Raw genomic sequence first — 22,902 nt, forward strand, 5'->3', positions numbered from 1 at the left:
TTTAGGAAGGTTTGGAATCAGTTTTTTTCTGCCCACTTTTCGAAGATCGTAAAATTCATTTGCCCATGGTAATTTCCAGTAATTGAATTGGTTTTGTATACTAAGTTTGAATTCGGTAGAAAAATCCATTTCTCCACCCGCACACAAAATTATTATGCGCCACGAGGCATTTCCAATTTGTGGCACTCCACATTCTTTTTTAGACTGCCAACATTTTCCATAAGTTAAATTACTATCAATCCAAGTTTCATCTAGATACACAATCAATACACGATACTCCCTGATACGTCATATTGCTCTCAAATACTGAGTCTTCTAGATAAAACAATGTCACTTCGTTCCATGATAAGTTTCCTTTTATTCTGGGACTTTTTAAAACAAAATCCGATTTCATGAAGTATTTTCCTTAAAGTTTCTCTTTTCCAAGGAAAATTAATTTGTTCTTTAGGAATCAATTTCGGAACAGTTGGCACTCTTTTCTCGACCACGTAAAATTCGTGAATAGTTCTTATAACATCTACATCAAAATCATTCAAAGCTACGGTTTCGATGGTTTTCTTTCTCTGGCACTTTTTTTAGGCGATTTAAATTTTGGCTTACCTTCACCTTTTGATTCCCTATGAATTCTTTTAACAGCCGACCCCGATATGCCCGCAATTGCACTTACACGTTTTATGACTTGATAAAGGGGAAACAAGGAGACAGCCTTCTGATGATTCTTTTTCGCAGAATGTCAGCACATTATTCAATATTCTTTTGCAAGAGCTACTGAAACATTTAACAATAGAACTTGTTGACTGTACTGGATCCATCATACAAATTAATAATAAAAAAAATGCAAAAAAGCAAAAAAAAAAATCAAGCTACTACTAGTACAGCGACAGACAAGAAAGCACGTGATTTCGCATATTGGCGACCATTTCTCCCCTTCAGCATGAATCAACTATTCTTGGCAAAATGCCAAGGAGAGACCTACAAACGGTGGGCATACTAGATTATTATGGATTCTTTTTTAATTTGGATCCTTTCCATGAAAAGTTGTGAACCAATAGTGTGTATGTTAGACCCACTGTATGTTAGTATGTAAGTGGATGGACTAAGAGATTTTAATTAATTTTTTGTATTATTTATTTAATTTTTTATATAGTCCAGAAAACATGGAACTTTTTCATGTTTGGTATATTCAGGCCTCCATTAAGCGAAGTGCTGGTTTCAAACCAGGTGATGAAATTCATCTTCTACCTAATGATATTAGCATCAACGCTCACAGCGGGAAGATTCAGATTTGCAGCTCATTGGTTGGTAACTGAATGCGTTAGTTGTTGGTTTATTCATCTGAATTTTATGGATTATAAATTAAAGCTTATGTTAATAATTTTACTTCTTTAATGCTGTTGCATTTATTAATTTTTATTTAGATATTATTATTTTTTTAATTAATGAACTGTTATATTTTTATTAGATAACACTTCGTGATCCTGTCTCTTTAAATGTTGAACATAGTATCGATGCTCACTCTGGAATGCTTTCAGATTTTGATGTTCATGGCAATCTTTTAGTTACCTGTGGTTTTTCTACAAGGTAATGCCATTTTTTTAATAAACTTTATTTTCAGTTTATATTCTAGTTCATCACTTTATTGAAGGGTTGATAATATTTTAGATTATCTGATATCAAATCTGTTATCACTATACAAAATTAAGGAAATGGTAAGTGCCCTTAAGATCTAATTTTTTGGCTATTTACATAAATTATGCATCAAGGATTAGTTGAGAGTAAATTTAGCTGGTAAATAGTTTGATAAGTAATATTATATTTATATTGGAGTTATATATATATGTTGGAGTATCCCCATGGGGCTTGCAACTTACAGGCACAGGCATGGCTAACCCAGGGTCCCAGAGCTAAGTATCATCTATTTCAAAGCTTTTGGTCATACTTTTCTCTAACTCTTCCACTTCCTGCTTCTACCCTCAAACTAACATTCTTCCTAATGAGGATTCTTTACTTAAAACTTTCTGTCTGTCTCTTTTCTTACTTACTAACCTCAAGAGGAGGTCCTCCATCTCTCTGAAGCTATTAGAGTACTCGAGGGCTAGGGGTGTTTCCTCATCTTTTAACTAACCACTAATAGTTATAGTAGTGGGCAGCAGCGCTACTTGTATTAACCTCCTGTAGCATACATGTTACAAAACTGCGATGTGGAAGGCAAGGGGATACCACCACATTACATTCCCAAGTAAAAGCACCAAGAAAAAAGAAACCAACATTGAAATCAAGATTGGCAATGGAGCCTTCACTGAAGGAGTCATGCCCGACAGGAGAAGTAACCAGGCTTCTCAGGTCAACAGCCAACGAAATCCCGGTACTCATTCAAAAATGAAGACAAGAAATAAGCTGAATATTGGAACATGGAATGCAAGAACACTGCTAGAACCAGGTAAAATAGAAAATGTGAAAAAAGAAATGGAAAGACTTGAAATAGACATTCTGGGCATTAGTGAGACGAGATGGGAGGGACAGGGGTGATTTCTGGAGTGGAGAATTTCGAATAATATATTCAGGACAAAAGAAGGGCGAGTCAGGTGTTGCAATAATGCTTCATAAAAAAGTTGGAAAGTTAATCACTGCAATAATTAACTCTAGTGACAGAATCATGGCGATAAGTATTCAAAATGAACCAGTAAACCTCAATATTATGATGGTCTACATGCCAACATCACAACATAGCGATGAAGAAATTTATGAACAAATAGAAGAAATCTGGAGCAGCTTTAAAGACAGAGACAATACAATAATAATGGGAGATTGGAATGCTATAGTGGGAGAAGAGAGCAATGATAATGTTTCAGGAAGATTTGATCTTGGACGTAGGAATGAAAGAGGAAAGCAGTTAATAGAATTTTGTACACAAAAACAGTTAGTTATAGCAAATACACTATTTCAAGTTCCAAAAAGAAGAAGATACACATGGAAAGCACCTGGGGATTCAAATATATATCAAATACATTATATATTGGTCAAGAAAAGATACAGAAACCAAATAAAAAAATTGCAAAAGCTATCCAGGTGCCGACATTAGTAGTGACCATAACCTTGTCTTAATGAAAACAGAACTGAAACATAGGAAACAAATCCAAAGATGCAAACCAATAAGATGGAACCTTGAACAATTAAAGAGTAAAGAGAGGATACCAAGAGGCAACTGATCATAACATTCCAGAAAACATAAATAGTCAGAATAATATTGAAAACCGATGGAATATGATTAAAGAGTTAATTACAAATTTATCAAATCAATTATTGAAAAATGCAGAAAAAGAAAACATTGGATAACAGATGAAATATTTGGCCTTACGGATGAAAGAAGAAAATATAAAAATGCTGTTAAAGAAGATGTGGCCAAATACAAATATCTTAAAAATCAAATTACAAGAAAATGTAGACAAGCCAAAAAAGAATACCTGGAAGAACAGTGTAATAACATAGATGAATTATTTAACAAAGAAAACATAGAGAAAGCCTATAAAGAAATTAACAAAATGACTTTCAAATTTAATAAGAACAGCAAAAACAATGCCATCAAAGATGAAAATGGAAAATTACTAATAGAATCTGAGGATATATTAATGGAATGGAAGAATTATCTTGAAAAACTCTATAATGGCGACGAACTTGATGTTGTTATCAGCATAGAAAATCAAAATGAAGATAACCTAGGACCCCCAATAATGCGAGAAGAATTTGATAAAGCACTGTCCGAAATGAGTAAGGGAAAAAGTCCAGGTGTAGACAATATTCCTATAGAACTGCTACAAAATCTAGGTGATGAGACAAAAACCTTACTCTATCAATTAATAGCCCAAATCTATGATAGAGGAGAAATACCAAAGGAGTTTATGAAATCAACCATAATACCAGTACCAAAAAAGAATAATGCAAACAAATGCAGCCAATTTAGAACAATAGTTTTAATCACACATGTTAGCAAAATTCTGCTAAAAATTATTCAAAATAGAATTTATTCAAAAATAGATTGTCTATTGGATGAAGACCAATTTGGATTCAGTAAGAATAAAGGAACAAGAGAGGCAATACTCTATTTAGGAACAATAATAGAGAGAAGATTAGACCTTAGTCAAAATACTTACATTTGCTTCCTTGATTTAGAGAAAGCATTTGATAAAGTAAACCAGCAAATACTCCTAAATTGTGTAACTAATATTAGCATAGATTTGAGGGATAGGAAAATAATTTATCAAATTTACAAAAATCAAAATGGATGGATTAAAATCAATAATAAGGAGAAAATAATAAATATCAGGAGTAGAGTAAGACAAGGATGTATACTTTCACCACTTTTATTTAATTTATATATTGAAAAGACCATTCAGGAAACTAAAGATAAAATAAATAGTGGCATAAAGATAAATGGTGAGCAGGTCATGTGTATAAGATTTGCTGATGACATAGCCCTTGTAGCAGAAAACAGAAGAACGTTAAAAACAATGCTAGAATTACTAAATAATAACCTTGAAAAATATAAAATGAAAATCAACACAGATAAGACTAAAATAATTGTTACAGGCAAAATCCCTATCAATATAGAGTATGTAGACATCAGCGACAAACAAATAAAACAAGTGAAAAGCTTTAAATATTTAGGTAGCCTAATAACAGAAGATGGCAAAACAAGAGAAGACATAAGATCAAGAATAAACAACGCAAGAGCCCAATTCTCTAAGATGAAAAGCATTTTAACAGGAAACCTCAACCTACAATTGAAAAAAAAAATTTAGTAAAGACATTGATATGGAACATTGCACTGTATGGATGTGAAACCTGGATTCTAGGCAGAGAAGATGTAAGAAGATTGGAGGCTTTTGAAATGTGGTGCTGGCATCGCATGAACAAAATAAAATGGACAGAAAAAAAATCAAACCAACAAGTCCTGAGAGAGATGACAGTGACCTGACATGAGAGAGATAAACAAAACAAGAACTCTAATAAAATTTATCAAAATTAGAAGGGATAGGTGGTTTGGACATATACTTCGAAATGTGTAAAGAATAACTGAAGGCAAAATAGAGGGGAAAAGAAGAGGAGGCAGACCAAGGAAAAGCTTTCTTGACCAAGTCAAAGACAGCACGGGTTTGAGGAGTTACCAGGAGGTTAAGAAGAAAGCCAATGACAGAGGGGAATGGAGGAAATTGCTGCTGAGCTACCAGTCCCAAGACTGATGCAACTGATGATGATGATATTGGAGTTAATCTGTTATTATTTTTATAATAGTAGAAACTTAAGAAAAAAAATGGAGGCAGTTAATCCTGAAGAAATAGCATTTTGCAAAGTCTGACTATGTGGATGAATCTGATGCATTGGAGTAGTGTAATAAGCAGGATCCCTTCATATTTGGATAACTACTCTGACTGTTTTGATTTATATCTGAAGCCCAATTTTCTGCTGTTCGTATGCAGTGACTTCATCTTTCCCCAGCTCATTCTTGCCTCCCTCCTCCATTTCAACTAATCAAGCCTGGAAGAAATGCCATGATATTTGCTATGAGCAATGATCTAATACAAATTATTCATCTACCCACTAGAATACCAGATAACCCTTAACCTTTTCTTGGTTGTTTGCTGTTAACAGTGACCTGACTCATTGGCCATCTACCCACCAGAATACTACACAATTCTCACCATCTTGCAAACATCCCTGAGATTTTCTTAAGCATTTCTCCTTTCTAGTATATTAGTTTCCATCCAAGTTTCCTTTAATACGAAAATACCAGTGCATAGCTTTGGTGATGCCAGTACATGCCATTCTATTTCTTCATTTGACATTCCACTCTTGTAATGTACCATTCTATGCTAAGAGATTCTCCATAAATAATACTTTAACTTTGATATCCTTATCATTCTTCATTAGACGAGGATAATCCTGTTAACTTCAGTGCTAACTAAAACAGTCCTCTCTTATTATTTACAAGAAAGAACTCACTTCATTTCTCTTTTCTCTTTTGAAATATCAAAATGAAGTAAAAGGAAGCAAGGTAAGTTCTTTATATAAGACCAAATTTTTTCTTTTGGCTGACTTCTCTTAGCCTATCCTGGCACTAACATCTTGCATCCATATTATCTTTAGCTTCCAAAAAATTAGGTGCCATTTTCTGCTCAAGACATTGCATCTCATCTGTACTGTTGCTAACACTGCATAATTCTCAGTTCTATCTCTGCCCTTATAATACTGTTCACATTTTCCACTTGGCAGACTGTTATTACTTTTTTTATTTCTGTTGTGAATTGGATCCTTGGACGTTGGCTGTTCAAATGGGATAGGAAAGTGTGTAAGTTGGCCAAATTGCAAAACACATCGTCCATATAGCATAGCTAGCCAAATAGTGGGTTTAAGGTGGAGGAATTTAGGGCATTCTTTTAATGTCTCCATGAAAAGTTATCCGGGAGAGAAAGATGGGAGCCCATGAACATACCCTTAATTTATTTGTAGAATTTTCCTTGCCAAACAAAATAGCCTGAATTCATGGAGAACTGAAACAGGGCTAAGATATCAGGAACAAATTTTGCTTGGATAAGTGCCAAGGTATCCTTAAGTAGAACATTTGCGAAAAAAGAGGAGACATCGGAACTGACCATTAAGTCAGTTTGGCAGAGTTTGAGATCTTGTATACTGGACTTATATAAAAAACTCAATCCATTTTAAGTCCAGTACACAAGATTTCACACTCTACCACACTGACTTAATCGCGAGTTCTGATGTCTCCTCTTTTTTTTTCACAAATGTTTCACTTAAGGACACCTTCAGTTTTTAATTGCCCCATCACATTATGTAATGTGATGGGGTATTGCCAGTTTTTAGCTCACATTGTAACTGTTGATGGAGCATGGCTTTATCACTATAACCAGTGACCAAACAACAGTCAAGAGTGAAGACACAAAGGTTCTCCATGGCCAAAGAAGTTCCGAATTCAAAAGTCAGCACGGAGAGTTCTTGACATTGTCTTTTGGGATATGGATGGTGTAATATTCTTATGAAGTGCCTCAAAAAAAGGCAAAACTGTTACAGTAGTTTATTCAACAGTTCTGAAGGAATTGAAGTACTGAAGGAAAAACCCAAGGGAAACTGAGCAGAGGTGTGTTTCTTTTGCAGGGCAAATTACCTGCTCACACTACTCATGAAACCCAACAGACAATACACAACTTGAGTTTTCAATATCTGCCTCACCTGCCCTATTTGCCAGACCTGACCCCCATCTGACTATTTCCTATTCCCAAATTTTAAAAAACACTTAAAAGGAACAGAATTTACCACAGATGATGAAGTCATAACTGCAGTTGAAAACTGATTTGTGCAACAAGTGAAAGACTTTTTTTAAACAGAATGGGAGAGTGAGATTAGCAAAACAAGTCTTCTCTGCCAGGTTGGCAGGAAAAAGATCCAGAGGAAGACCAAGATATAGGTGGATTGATGAGTTAAACGTGCCTTAGAAGATAGAAATATAAGATCTGATAATGTTGAAGTCTTGACAGGTAACAGATTGATTTGGAGGAAATTGTAGATAGAAGTTAGTAATGATGTAAATTTTTCATATAGTACTATCATATTCTGTACACCGTGTGAGGGTACATGTCAGGAATGTGAAAGACTTTTTTCTCAGAGGATTGCAAATGATGCAGCAGCATTGTAACAAGGTATAACACTTTGTGGAGAATATATTGAATAACATGTAAGTTACATGGTTTTATTTCAATTCCTTAATGGTGATTATTACAACTTTTCAGCATCCATCCCCCTCAAAAATATAAAGATGATATGTCTACCTGTGAAAATGTGGTATTCAAATTTGGGGAATAGATGCAGGATAGGAGATGAGATAGAAACATTATTTGAAGGAAAAACAGATTGTAATTTATACATACATGAAATTTTATAGCTCATGTTGGGTGTGTGTGTGTGTGGGGGGACTAATTAAGGGGTCATTATTAGTGTGATTAGGAAACGTTTTGACCTGCTAATACTGATTTAATTCATATAAATGATTAAATGGCCACACATATATATGCAGCACACACATTACATAATGAAAATAAGAAAGTTAATATAAACCACTAATGTTTCATAATGAGTATCTCATTGCCAGCCTGGTTGGCCGAGTGGTTAGCATATATCCACTCTCCAGCCAAAAGGCTGTGGATTCAATCCTACCATGGGCATGGATGTTTGTGATTGTCTGTGAAAATGCTGGTGGTGGTGGCAGCCAGTAGATGGCTTTGGTGTAGATGGTATGTTGTGGTTCACTGTAATTGGTAGATTGTGAGTAGTGGAGAGGGAGAGTTGTAGAGTAGGTGTCCTCCCTCAATGAGTCTTTGGACTCCTTGGAGGTGTCCCCTAAAAACACTAATAATCTTCAGAGTGAATGCACACAAATTGGCTCACCCTGCAGTGTACCTGTCGACCAGAGGCATAGGAATGCCTTGATACTGGAATAGTTGCCAAGAGCGCAGGTGTTAGAACGATGCCAGTGGCAGGATAATTTTAACAATTATCGAAATTGTCTCACTAAGCATAGCTAAGAGCCTTTTCAAGAGCTTAGCTATGAATTTACTGAGGGTGGTAAAACTCTAGTTGTGCTGCTGTCGTAAACATCAGATATTTAGAACATATGGATTACATCTGTTTTTCTCCAGCTGAGAAATCTGGTCTTGCAAAGTGTAGAATTATTACTAGCCACAGGATTCTATGGAACAAGACAAAAATTCTTCACACACACGTTTATTTGAAATCTGTTTTTTTTTTTTTTTTTTGATCATTTTTGTTGGTTTATGTTGGTATGTATATAATAATATGTTTCTGCAAGTATTTTGAAAGGGTTTATTGGGATCATCCAGATAAATTGCCAGTGCTGAAAAACAGCATAATGCAGCATGTACACAACATCAGTCCTGACTAGCTGCATTCTGCTGTTGAACACACTGTGCAAAGAATGCAGTTTCTGTCATACTGAGAAGGGCAGCACATTGAACAGTGCAGTCTATGAATGCATAATAGAAGTAAGTGAATCAAAATGTGTGATTTATGCTCATGTTGCTTTTCTTCTCCTTACACACACACACACACACACACACACACACACACACAGAAAAATTACTGCACAACATTCGGCACATGATACAGTTCCTCCCCCCTCCCCCCAGTGGTGAATTTTGGATCTTGCCCCCCCTCAGATATGGCTTCCACGTGACACGCAGTGTATTCCTGCAAAGTATTTAGATCATTGGGTTGCACTCCACAAGGCCTTATACAAGGATACTTTAATTTTGATTATTCTGTGTGTGTGTATACATATATATATATATATCCTTTTCATATATTTAATTACATGTAGATTTATACCTTACACACATTCCCAGGTTTATTCTGCATGTCTCACCTATACTTTCTGTTTATTGTGTAACTAAGCATTTTATTGTATATGACTCAATATGCATTTCTGTGAGTAGATGTCTTAATTTAATTTTAATCTGATTTTTGATTTAGTCATTTTTCTTGTTAAACCTGCTCTGTGCCATACATTTTTACATTTTGTTATGTGCTTTGCACTCTGTTTACCATCAGCTGTGTCTATTTATACCTAAGTTAATGATTATGTTTTCAGTTCCCATGGGTTCCTAATAGTATCACTCGACTGGATGGAGAGTGGCAATGCGGTATCACTCTATAATTTCTGTTCATTCCTTTCTTGCTTCGTGTATCAGTCTGTTCTCTTTGTTTGTATTCATTCTGATGATGTGATGAGATACTCATCACAAAATAGTGGTTTATATTTAATTCTTTATTTCTGTGTAATTTACACGTGTAGTTGTTTATTTAGGAAACATGTAGTGCTGGCTTTTACATGTGGTGTGTGTAGTGAGCATGTGAATTGTATTATGGGTGCATCTTTGGTGAATGTGTTCAAGGAGAGAGATGATAGATAATCACAAATATCCTTGCCTATAGCAGGGATGTATTGCAATTGTCTTTAGGTGGGAGATGAATTTCATTGCCTGGTTTGAGATCACCACCCAGCTTATTTGAAAGCCTGAAATGGTTCAGGCTTTCAAATAAGCTGTTTGTTTTCTTGCTCTACAGACCAAATATGTGAAAAAATTCCATGTTTGGTCTGCAGAGCAAGGTTTCTGGACTGTAAAAAAATTAAATAAAAAAAATACAAAAAAGTCTTTATCCCACCCATGTGCTATACTGTAGGTTTTAAAAACCTTTCATGGGTGGAAGCCACAATGATGAGTCTTTGAACTGTCTGGAGGAGTCTGAATAATAATGATTTGTCTCATAGTTTGCTATTTCATAGTGATCAAATGAAATCAGTCCATTCCAAAACACCTTTGCTGTTAATATTGATGAGCTTCGACACAGATGGAAATGACTGAACTTCAGAATAATGGCATACAGAAAAATTCCCTGTAAAATTCATTATGGTTCAAGATCTTTGCATTATTGGGAATTTGTCTTAGTTTTATGCTGCACTCCAGGAAAATTATACCACCATCAAGTGAGGCAGCAAAAAAATTCTGTAGTAGATATTTGGTGACAAACTGTCATTAAAAGTAAATATCATTCCTGGCTTATGGATGAATGCTTTAATGCCATCATTTTCTAATGTATCTTCTCAAAAGGTGTGTAAGTGTGTGTGGCAAATATTTATTCCAATGCAGTTAATATTTTATGGCATTTCTTATCAAAAGTTTCCCTCTGCATTGGTTTATTTGTTCATTATCTGTTTGACTTGGGGATCATTTATAACTAAAATGATGTAATTGAGAGGACACCTTTATATATAGTCAGTGCTGGATTTAATGCTATAACTTTTAAGAGCTCCCCCATACTCTAGTGGGTATCTACATTGAAGTGGAGGCCCTTACATTGTGAAACCCTAAGTTGAAGTTTGCCTAGCTTATGCATAAATCTGGCCCTGCATGTAGCCTATGAGGAATGCAAAGAACCAACTGGAGTTCCTTCCCTAGTTTCTGGATTCCTTTTCAAATCTAATCTTCCCAATGCACACTCTGTTATTAAGTATCCACTTGGATGATGAATGAGCAAGAATGGTGTGGCACTGTGCAACTCTGCCCCTAATTGTATTCTCTGGTGGCTAAAACAACTTATACACTGACGGTATAGCATAATAAAATGATACATGTACAGTATATCACTTATATACCATGTTGCATATTTTTACATCCAGTTCAAAGACTGATATGCACAAATATTCCAGAAACATCCTAACTTGGAAATTACATTAACACATCAAGAGTATATCTCTTTTCTATATTTGTTTCAAGCTATTATGATTGATCTGTACAAACAGAATGAAAAGAATATTTATTTTTTCAGTATCCAGTCATTTTTTTTTATTAATCTGTTTTAGCAAAATTTAATGTTGTTGATTATTATTTCAGACTTAAGAAGTTTATGAAATGTACATTTTTATGGTACATATGTGTAATAATGTCCCTATTAAAATGTATACCTATTATTATATATATATATATATGAAATGAAACCAACTTAGAATAGCACAATTACAAAAAAAAGTTTGGAATTATATATATATATTGATTTATTTTTAACAGGCATGGTGGTCTTACAGTTGATCGTTTACTTATGGTGTATGATTTAAGGGTAATGAGAAGTATGGCCCCAATCCAGATGATGATTCCACCTCTTTTACTTAGATTTCTTCCAGCATTTACATCACGATTGTGTGTTGTTTCTCAGGTATAGTCAAAGATTAAACTTTTATTATTATAACATTCAGATTATTAAAATACAAAAGGATGAAAATAATTTTTGTGTGTGTATGCACTATGTACTTGTAACATATGTATATATACATGGTAACTACAAAGTGATTTGAGCACTGGACAGAAGTCTAACTGTCGAGGTTGTATTATTGTTTAGAGCACCTATAAGTTTTTATTCAATGCTGCATAAGGAAAAGTTTTCACTTTTGCCACTTGGGTACTATACAACGGAAACATTGTGATTCATTCAGCAAAGCATTTTCTGTTCTATGCTTGCATGCTACAAAATCTGTGAAAAATTGTTCAGACACAATTTTGGGAAGGATCCATGAGAGATTAGGAAACTTTTCTGTCTACTAATGGCTGATCAACCCAAGGAATCGAATAGCAGTTGCTGAAATTGAATGTCATCTTGATATGAGTAGGACAACAAACATTTATTAAAGTAAATTTCACCTCAATTTAACAAAAATTAAACAATTTATTCAAAAACTAGTACATTCATCCAACATTACATGGATATCATCGGGGAGATACTGTTAACTACATTCAAAAGATGAATCAAAATAATGAGTCATAAATCATGAATATATATTAGCTTGTCTCAGTCACAGCTGAAGTATATATTATACTATTAGAGTTCAAAGGAACAAATGTAGTAAGTTACATAGATTAAAAATTAAATAAAATAATAATACTTGTTAAAAAAAACTTTTAGACAATTAATAGTGATCACTTCCCAAAACTTGGATATTGACATACAGTCTGATTGGTTCAGGTTCGGACAATTTTTTAGTATTTCACATGTTTCAAGGAAAAGACGATTGAATTTGAACTTGCTGGAGTGAAGAAGTTTTGTCTGGTTTCATATGACTCTGTGTCTAATGTCAATAGCATAAGAAGCAAGGCCACACTTGTCAAGTTCCAAAAATGTAATATTGTCTTGATGTTCTTCAATTCTAATCAAGGTAGAATGGCCAGTCTGTCCAAAATAGAAAAGATGACATGATCAGGATTCTTGATAGACACCCAGTAAGGAAAGAGGTGGTAATGCATCCTTTGTTGATGATAGGAAGAAAAACGGTTTCCAAGTTGGTTTGAAGGAAGCATGTGGATTGAATTTACGAAGAATCCTTGCTATTTGTTCCATGGTTCCTTTAAGGTGGGGTATCGAAATTCTTTTCACATCAGATTGTAGTTTGGTAGAAGGATGATCATTATCAATAATTTTTTGAATGGTAGTTTTGTTGTATCTATTGCATATCAGATTGCTTTTAATTTTATTCAGTTCATTTAACAAAAGGGTTTTTTTGTGATGAATGATGTTGGGAGGAATGAGTGAATGTGTCTGCAAGTAAAGTTTGGCTTCCGATAAACTGAAAATTCAACATGACCTGTGGGATTATGAATTATTATGGTATCCAAAAAGGGTAGTTGGTTATTGGATTCACATTCAATAGTAAACTTGATATGGGAGTACAAAGAGTTTATTTTCTCAAGGAACTGAAGCATTTCTGACTCATTGTGGGATTGGACTGCAAATATATCATCAACAAAGCATGACCATACACGAAGGTGAGGGAATATAGTGTCAGAGTTCTTTTTCCAGATGCTCCTTGAAATAATCAGCTAAGGCTGGTGAGATAGGACTGCCCATTTCTGTTCCTTCTATTTGTGTGAACAACTTATTATGCCATGTAAAATAGCCAAAATTGATGGTAAATTTAAATAGTTTGACAATATCTTCTGGTAAATCCGATTGTAAAAACTGAAGACTGTTTTTGATATAAGAGCTGGTATGGCCAATGAGATTCTGAAGATGACGAGAGAAGTTTTGCAAAGTAGTAAGTTGGAGATCCAATACAGTCTGCTATTAGGCATAGTAGATTGCCATGCTTATGCATTTTAGGATGACCTTAGAGATGAGGTGGATGAGCATGATGAATTCACAACCTCTCAACAATAGTAGCATCCCACAAATGTACATTATCTAATAATTTATTTAATTTATTGATTTGACTTTTTGTTGCATCCCTGCTGATAACACTTTAGGTTGATTTATCTCTTAATAAGATATTAATTTTACAATTATATTCAATGCCATTCTTGACAACAGTGGAATTACCTTTATCAGCCTCCATATTGACTGTATTGGGTGTTCTGGCATGGGAAGCGAAAAAGCTTGTACTTCTGAGAAGGGTATATTTAAAGGAGGTGGTTTTGTTTTATATAAAATTTGGGCAGTCTCAAAACGTAATTCATTAGCTTCATCCATACATAATTCTCTGATATCTTTTTCTACATTTTCCTGATATTTATTTATTTTTTTATATCTATATATTTTTAATCTATGCAACTTACTACAATTGTTCCTTTGATATCTAATAGTGTAATATCATATACTTCAGCTGCAACCGAAACAAACTAATATATGCATGATTTATGATTTATTATTTTGATTCATCTTTTTAATGTAGTTAATGATGTTGGCCATGCATTTTTTACTAAATAATTTAAGGAAATTACATCGTAAACTAGGATATACATTAAAATAAATTTTAATATACTTCAATATTTCAGCAACTTTACGTTGCCATTTTCAAGGAACTTAAGAACAAAACACATGCACGCAGGCACAACAAACAGTAAGTGAGGAAGAAGCAGGAAGCTATTATTTCTCCTAAAGTCCTGATGGTGCCCTCTAGCAGGCAATGTTGGTATTCTTGGACGATTGGGCTGAAGTTCTAATGTAGGTTTCCCAAATTTGAGGCAGTCTCATGCAGCCAAATTTGTTGAGGTTTGGATTGTTTCTTAGGGCTGAAGCTGATTCCATGAAAAGCCTTTCATATTTGTATTTACTACGGTGTGTTATCGTGGCTTTCTTCCACCGTATTCTAGGCAGGTATCCAGTCATGGTCAGCAAGACCAGAGTGGCTGTATTGGTGAAACCGGATGTAGTCCTTGTGTTCTGAAATTCTGATATTTGTTGTCCTGCCTGTTCGGCCAAAGTAGGACAGCTTACAGCTGCAAGGGACCTGGTATACACCAGGTAGGTCTAGGGGGGGGGGGGGTTGGTCTTTAGTAGAGCGGATAAGGGATGCCAATTTTTTATATGGTTGGTAACAAGAAGTTAAGTCCTGTTTTTTTTAGGATTTTTGTAATTTTTTCCGAGGTGCCTTGGATATAGGGTATGGTGATGGATTTAGAGTATCCTTGTTGTGAGGGGTGGGGTGTTGTGGTTTACTGGTTTCAATATTTTTTGGATTTTTTTTGGGGGGGGGGATAGCCATTGGCTGAGAAAGTGTTGAGAATGTGGTTTAGTTCTGTGGTTAGGGCATTGTCATTTGAACATTGTCATGTCAACACTCCATATTGTTACAAGGAAGGGTGGTGGGATTGTTGGTGAATGTATCTGCCTGTATGGTTGGTTTTCTATAGACTTAGAAAACCAAGGTTCCATCAGGCTGGCAGGTGACTTGTGTCTAAGAAAGGAAGGCAGTTTTTTTTTTTCCTCTTCTAGGGTGAATTTGATTCTGGGGTGGTGGTTGTTTAAGTGTGTTAGGAAGGAGAGGAGTGCATCGGAGCCATGTGGCTAAATAGCAAACAAATCATCCACATTGCGAAGCCAAATGGTTGGTTTTTGTGGGGCAGAGTTTAAGGCTTTCTCTTCAAAAGTCTCCATATAAAAGTTGACCAAGGGTGGAGAGACTGGAGAACCCATGGCTGTCCCCTTTATTTGTTTGTAGAATTTTCCTTGCTAAACAAAATAGCCTGAGTTCTTTGTGAACTGAAATAGGGTTGTGATATCGGGAGGAAATTTAGCTTGGATTAGCTCTAAGGATTCTTTGAGTGGGACATTTGTGAATAAGGAGGAGACATCAAAACTGACCATTATGTCAGTGTGTTTGAGTGTAAGGGTTTCTATGCTGGCTTTGAAGTGGGCTGAGTTTTTTTATGTGTGAAGGTGTGTTGCCAGTATAGTGTGAGAGAGCTTTGGCCAAATGTTTAGCTAGTTTATATGTGGGGGAATCAATGCCATCCACTATGGGACGTAATGGCACATTTTCCTTATGTATTTTTGGGAGTCCATAAATACGGGAGGTATGGAATTAAATGGTTTTAATTTGTTAGTGACTTCTATAGATCAAGAAGTGACTTTCTTAAGGAGCCTGTGGAGTTTTCTAATTTGTGAGTTGGTGGGACCGTACTTGATAGGGAGGTAAGTAGTCCGATCTAACAATAGAGCTTTCAGCTTACCTGTGTAATCCTTTTGGTTAAGCAATACCATGGCGTTCCCTTTAACAGCTTTGGTGATTATTATTTTCTTGTTTTTCTTTAATTATATTAGAGATTTAATTTCCTTACTGGGCATGTTGGCTTTTGGTGGTTTAGCTTTGGTCAGAACACAAGCCACATCCAGTCTAATAACGTTGGCGATGTGGTTTGGAAGGTGTTGTATGCCGTGTTCAATTCGTATCATAATATCTTCAGCAGGTATTCTTCTGGATGCAATGGCGAAGTTGTGGCAACATGTGAGGGCGTCAAGTGCTTCAGGTTTCACGCTAAATGACGAAAGGTTGACTACCATTTCGGTAGGAAGTTGTGGTTTCAAGATCGAGTTCTTTTTTAAATTTTTAAATTTTTTGATGTGTCGATCTCGTACTTTTTTAAATTCTTTCTGTACTGCAGTGCACGAGATGTTGTATAAAATAGACCGAATTTCATGGCTTAAGGTAATTGAAAGGTCATCTTTGAGTGCCTGGATAGCTAAGTTAGCATCATTCAGGAAACGGCGAGTTGTGGCGATTTGTTCCCTGAGCAAGGCTTGGCTCGCACAGTTATAAATACGAAGAGCCTTTTGTGAAGAGAAACGGTGCTTGAATTTGATACAATTAGGAATTACCTGGTTATCCCAGCAGCGTTTTAGGAAGATGAGATGATTCAGTTGTCTGGCGTGCTTTACGTGCGATGGAAGCTCTGTGAATTATCGTAATTCTCGTGGAAAGGCTTAGACGTTGGTTATGCATTTTTTACTAAATAATTTAAGGAAATTACAACGTAAACTAGGATATACATTAAAATAAATTTTAATATACTTCAATATTTCGGCAACGTCACGTTGCCATTTTTCATTTAGCGAACACGTCATCTATGTGGATGATGTGTTCACTATTTGGCCACATTGCTCTGATGCACTCCTCTCTTTCCTAACACACTTAAACAACCAACACCCGAGAATCAAATTCACCCTGGAAGAGGGAAAAAACAACTGCCTTCCTTTCTTAGACACACTAGTCACCCGCCAGCTTGATGGAACCTTGGTTTTCTCACTCTATAGAAAACCCACCCTTACAGGCAGATACATTCACCAACAATTCCACCACCCCCTCCTCGCAACAATATGGAGTCATTAAGACACCACACATCAGGGCTAAATTTATCTGTTCAAATGACAATGCCTTAACCACAGAACTAAACCACATTCTCAACACTTTCTCAGCCAATGGCTACCCCCCCCCCCAAAAAAAAAAATCAAAAAAACATTGAAACCAGTAACCCACAATCCCCCCCACAACAAGGATTACTCTAAATCCATCACCATACCCTATATCTGAGGCACCTCAGAAAAAATTACAAAAATCCTAAAAAAACATGACTTAACTTCTTGTTATAGACCATATAAGAAATTGGCATCCCTTATCCGCTCTACTAAAGACCTCCCCCCCCCCCCCAGACCTATCTGGTGTATATCAGGTCCCTTGCAGCTGTAAGCTGTCCTACTTTGGCTAAACAGGCAGGACAGCAAATATCAGAATTTCAGAACACAAGGACTATATCCGATTTCACCAATACAGCCACTCTGGTCTTGCTAACCATGCACTGGATATCTGCCATAGAATACGGTGGAAGAAAGCCACAATAATACACCGTAGTAAATACAAATATGAAAGGCTTTTCATGGAATCAGCTTTAACCCTAAGAAAAAATCCAAACCTCAAGAAATTTGGCTGCATGAGACTGCCTCAAATTTGGGAAACCTACATTAGAAGACCTTCAGTCCACTCGCCCAAGAATACCAACATTGCCCGCTAGGGGGAGCCATTGGGACTTTAGGAGAAATAATAGCTTCCTGCTTCTTCCTCACTTACTGTTTGTTGTGCCTGCATGTATGTGTCTTGTTCTTAAGTTCCTTGAAAATGGCAACGTGACGTTGCTGAAATATTGAAGTATATTAAAATTGATTTTAATGTATATCCTAGTTTACGTTGTAATAACCTTAAATTATTTAGTAAAAAATGTAGTTAATGGAATCTATCTCTCTGATGACATCTGCATAATTAATATTGGATGAAATATATTGGAATTTTTGAATAAATTCTATATAATTTTTGTTTTATGTATGAACTGTGAAATTTACTTTAAAGTGTCTAGTGCACATGTTCCATTAAAGCTATTATTAACAAATAGGATATATATATATATATATACAGGGTGTTCGGGATAAATTTGACAGTTTCGTAAGGAAAAAGAAAATCTTCTTTGTATCTATTAAATTTAATGAATTGACAAAAAACATTACAGGCAGAGTTAATTACAATACTATCAACAAGATTTACTCAAAATAACCACCATTAGCATCGATCACAGCTTCAATTCTGCTTCGGAACCTCGAACAAGCTGATGCTACAGTCTCCCTGGGAAGGGCCGCAAAAACTGTTTTAATTTTATCCATTAACTGGGCTTTTGTATTACTGGAAGTGCGATTGGTGTCTTTTTCAACTGCGCCCCATACAAAATAATCCATGGGGTTAAGGTCTGGGGAGTTTGGAGGCCAAACATTTGGACTGGTGAAGTCGTAGAAATTTTCAGACAACCATTTTTGACTTTTCCCAGAGGTGTGGCAAGGGGCCGAATCCTGCTGCCATACATACGGCCTACCATTGGCTACCCTTGTTATCCAGGGCTTGACTACAGTTAGCAACTCCACGAACAAAGCCCGAATTCCAATGCCAGGGTTCTTCAACACCTGTTCCTGCAGATTTGCGAGGAATTCTGCTGTACGAACGCAATCAGATCGTCTGCTAGGGATCTTTCTTCTTGCTACATCCTCGTAGTCACCATTGCAAGTCTCTAGTTCATGCCTGATTGTTTTTACTGTATTCAGGGAGCATTGGGCAGCAGTCGTAATATCCTTATTTTGATGGCGGGCACGAATCATCATGATACAAGTTATTCTCTTCCATGATTCAGGTGGGTTCCAGCTATCCATCCTTTCTGACATCTTGTATATGAATGAAGAAGGGTCCAAACTTTTAAATGAAGAGAAGTGTGTGTTAATACATGTAACTTACGGAAAAATATAATTAATTATAAATATGTCAAATTTATCCCGAACACCCTGTATATATATATATATTGAATTTCACAAAGTATGAAAAAACTCAGTTGCTCTTTATAGAAGTATTTTACTTGTGCACATATGTCACTATTTTAGAAATAAATTTTTGTAATCGCTCACAATATTTATAGTTATCTGTTTATATTAATGACTATTATTAGTAGTATTATGATAATTATTATTATCCTGGCATTTTCAGATAATTAATTTGCTGACAAAGCACTAAGAACTACTGCTGGTAATCTATACTACTCATTCATCTCTCTCTCTCTCTCTCTCTCTACAGTTCTCATATGCATGATAACTATGACCTTATTTAACTTCCAGGGTGTTTTCCCATTTTCTCCAGAGTAGTCCAGAGACAAAACAGGCACCGTGTTTGGTTCCTTTCTTTTCGCATGCAGTGTAGGGATACTCGTTATAAATATGTTCATCATGCCTTAATTAAGTAGGAGCTTATATTTCTTGCATTTGAGGGTACAGTTAATAGAGTAGTTAGTTCTCTAGACTAAACACAAATGTAGTAGATATTATTATTATGTAACAGCTCCAGGAAGTCCGACTCATCGAGGGAGGGCACCTACTCTACAACCTATAAAATTCCTTTAATAACTTACATATTTCTAGCATACCCAACTCTTTTCTCCACCTATCAACTAACCTTTGCAACCTACAGACCTTCAGTCTGTCTTCATAGGAAGTATTCTATAAACCTATCTCAATCTTGGTGACTCACCTCCAGGTCCTCTCCAAAACTTCAACTTAGATTATCCATCACTGGATGTTCTAGTGAAAGGTTTGGAGATATATGTGACTGACATTTAGGCTTGTGATCACTAAATTGCCATTCTTTGGTTCTACCTGCCACCCTTTGTGATTAGATAGTAAGCTTTCCCTGTAGACATTCATTTCAGGTGTCATGGTAGATGGTTTCCTCTCTTTGAGCTTTTTCACTAATATGACAGTACTTCTGTGCTCTGTTTTATCACCCACTCTCTTTTTCCTATACATGAATAGCATGGTGTTTCAAAAGTGGGGGGGGGGGTTACAGCTTTGAATGACAATAGAAGGTAAATAGCGATAGATGAACAATTTTTATTAGTGTGCAAATGTATCATAACACTTGAAGTCTCAACACTGACATATTAAAGTTTGATATGGCTGCCTCCAGTAAATCTGCAGACATCCCATCTGTAATCAGTTTGCTGCCACACCCGGCAGAGCATATCTGGTGTAATTTCAGCAATGGTGGCAGTAATTCTGGAAAGCAGCTCATTCAAATTGCCTGGTAGTGGTAGTACAAGCACTCGATGTTTTGCAAAACCCTATGAGAAAAAAAATCTAACAGTGTAAGGTTGGGGAATGTGGTCGCCATGCTATAGGCACTCCTCTAATAATCAAATTGGTAGAGGGGCCCTGGAAAACAGGTGTCGAGGTACGACCTTACATCTGTTAGGTAATGAGGGGAGGAGATGCTCCGTCTTGCTGAAAAAAATGTGTCTGTTGTGGTCATCATCATCTAATTGTGGTATTAGGTACCCTTGTAGCATGTCCAGATACACACCACCAGTAATGGTAGACTCTGAAAAAAAGGAAGGGTCCATACACTTTCTTCTTACTTATGGCACAAAAAATGTTAGCCTTTGGGGTGCTACAAACATGCTCTATGATGGTGTGTGGATTTTTGCTTCCCCAAATTCTGCTTTTGTGAGTGTTTACTCACATATGAGAAAAGTGCACTTGTCACTGAAAACGATTGTGTCCAAAAAGTCCTCATTTTGTTCTGTCCTACTGATCATTTTCATACAAAAATCCTGACATATCTTCTTATCATCTATCTTCAAATGTACGAGGATAAATTTGTAAGGTCTTAAATGTAGACACTGTTGTAAAACACACCACACAGTCACATGTGGAATTCTAATTTGATGAGACACCTATCTGGTTGAATTTCCAGGTCTTCTATGGAAACTTTCCTGAACTTCTTCCACAACAGCATTGGTAGCATGCAGCCTTCCTGTTGACCTTGGATGATGCACAGAACAGCCTGTTTCCACAAAATTCTTGTGGCATGTGAAGTCGCCATTTTCAAATGGTGTGATGTTTTCTTGTGGTACGTTTTCTTTATGAATCTTCGGTGCCCCATAAAGGCATGGAGTAATAAGGTGTAAGGATTTAAGTTGTTTTTTAGTTCATCCAACCAACCAGTCATATTGCGGATAAGAGCGTTAGTCTCCAGGTGATTACTCATGATGGGATTTTTATCTAAGACTTGGTATGTGGAACTGTCTTCTAGTAACAATAGTTAATCTTATTAAAGTAATCTTTCAAGTTGAGAATGACTGTTGAATTTCCTTTGTCTGCTTTGGTTATTATAATGTCTTTGTTGTTATGTAAATTGCAGATTGCTTTCTTATCATATGGAGTAGTATTAGGTGTTGGTGGTTTTGCTGAGGCAAGAAAAATCGTACTATTGAATCTGATAGTATTTGCTGTAGCCTCTGGAAAATGATAGACTTTTTTCTATCCCAGATAAATCGCAATATGACCGGTTGGTAGGATGAACTAAAAAAACAATTTAATTCCTTACACCCTATTACTCCACGCCTTTATGGGGGCACCGAAGATTCATAAAGAAAACGTACCACTTCGTCCAATAGTTGATGGAAGAGCCTCACCTATGTACTTACTAGCAAAGCATCTGGCAAATTTAATGAAAGGAAAAATTAGACAAACAGAGACCTACATTAAAAACTCTCAACAATTTGTGGAAGAAATCAAAAGGATCAAAATATCACAAACTGACATTATGGCTAGTTTAGATGTAGTGTCCTTATTCACTAATGTAGAGGTGGTCAACATTCTAAAAGATCTCTTCCCTCAGGACATCACCCAGTTGTTTCATCATTGCCTGAAATCAAATTTCTTCAAAGTAAATAACATAGTATACAAACAATCGGAAGGTCTAGCCATGAGTAGCCCCCTCTCACCACCATGCGCAGATCTATTTATGGAATAAATTGAAAAGGATATTTTTTCCACCATTTCACCTAAACCGTCGATATGGTGGGGATATGTCGATGACGTGTTCATCATCTGGATGGATACCATGGAAAACCTTCTCATGTTTCTTAATAAAATCAACTATCAATACATAATAAGATCAAATTCACTATGGAACTGGAAAAGAACAAAGAACTACCCTTCCTTGACATACTAGTGAGGAGAGAAGATAACAATGTCCAACTGTCCATTTACAACAAACCCACAGATACAGGTAGTTCGTCTAACCATCATAGATCACAAAAACACAGCATCATTCATATGCTCCATAATAGAGCCTTAAGGTCTATTTCGAAAGAAGGAGATGTACAGAGGGAACTGTCACAAATAGCTAACACTCTATCTCTGAATGGATACCCTTCTAACATTTTAAACAAATTGCTTTTTAAAGACGACCCCCAACAATGTGGAACGGAGTCCCAATATGTGTCCACAGCTGTCATTCCATATATTAATTCAGTTTCCACAAAATCGGCGAGAATGTTAAAAGCTCATAACATCAGAGTGGTACCAAAGATGAGGTATCTTTCTTCAAATTTCCTGAAGTATATGAAATTCCATGCACATGTAGCCTTTCTTACATTGGACAGACCTCTAGAAGTTTTGAAATAAGACAGA

At 35.9% G+C, this 22,902-nt stretch overlaps 1 protein-coding gene across 1 annotated transcript in view; it reads left to right on the forward strand.

The window, feature by feature from the left end:
• Positions 1 to 22,902, forward strand: part of PAN2 (PAN2-PAN3 deadenylation complex catalytic subunit PAN2) — a 717,374-nt gene that overhangs the window by 110,650 nt on the left and 583,822 nt on the right. Inside the window, exons 5-6 of the mRNA XM_090393913.1 lie at positions 1,463 to 1,581; positions 11,652 to 11,796. Of these exons, the coding sequence (XP_090250039.1) occupies positions 1,463 to 1,581; positions 11,652 to 11,796 (264 nt within the window). The remainder of the gene's footprint in view (positions 1 to 1,462; positions 1,582 to 11,651; positions 11,797 to 22,902) is intronic.

This window comes from Typopeltis vanoorti, chromosome 6 (assembly GCF_054136105.1).
Source record: "Typopeltis vanoorti isolate ZY-2024b chromosome 6, IOZ_Tvanoo_1.0, whole genome shotgun sequence".
Taxonomy (NCBI): domain Eukaryota; kingdom Metazoa; phylum Arthropoda; class Arachnida; order Uropygi; family Thelyphonidae; genus Typopeltis; species Typopeltis vanoorti.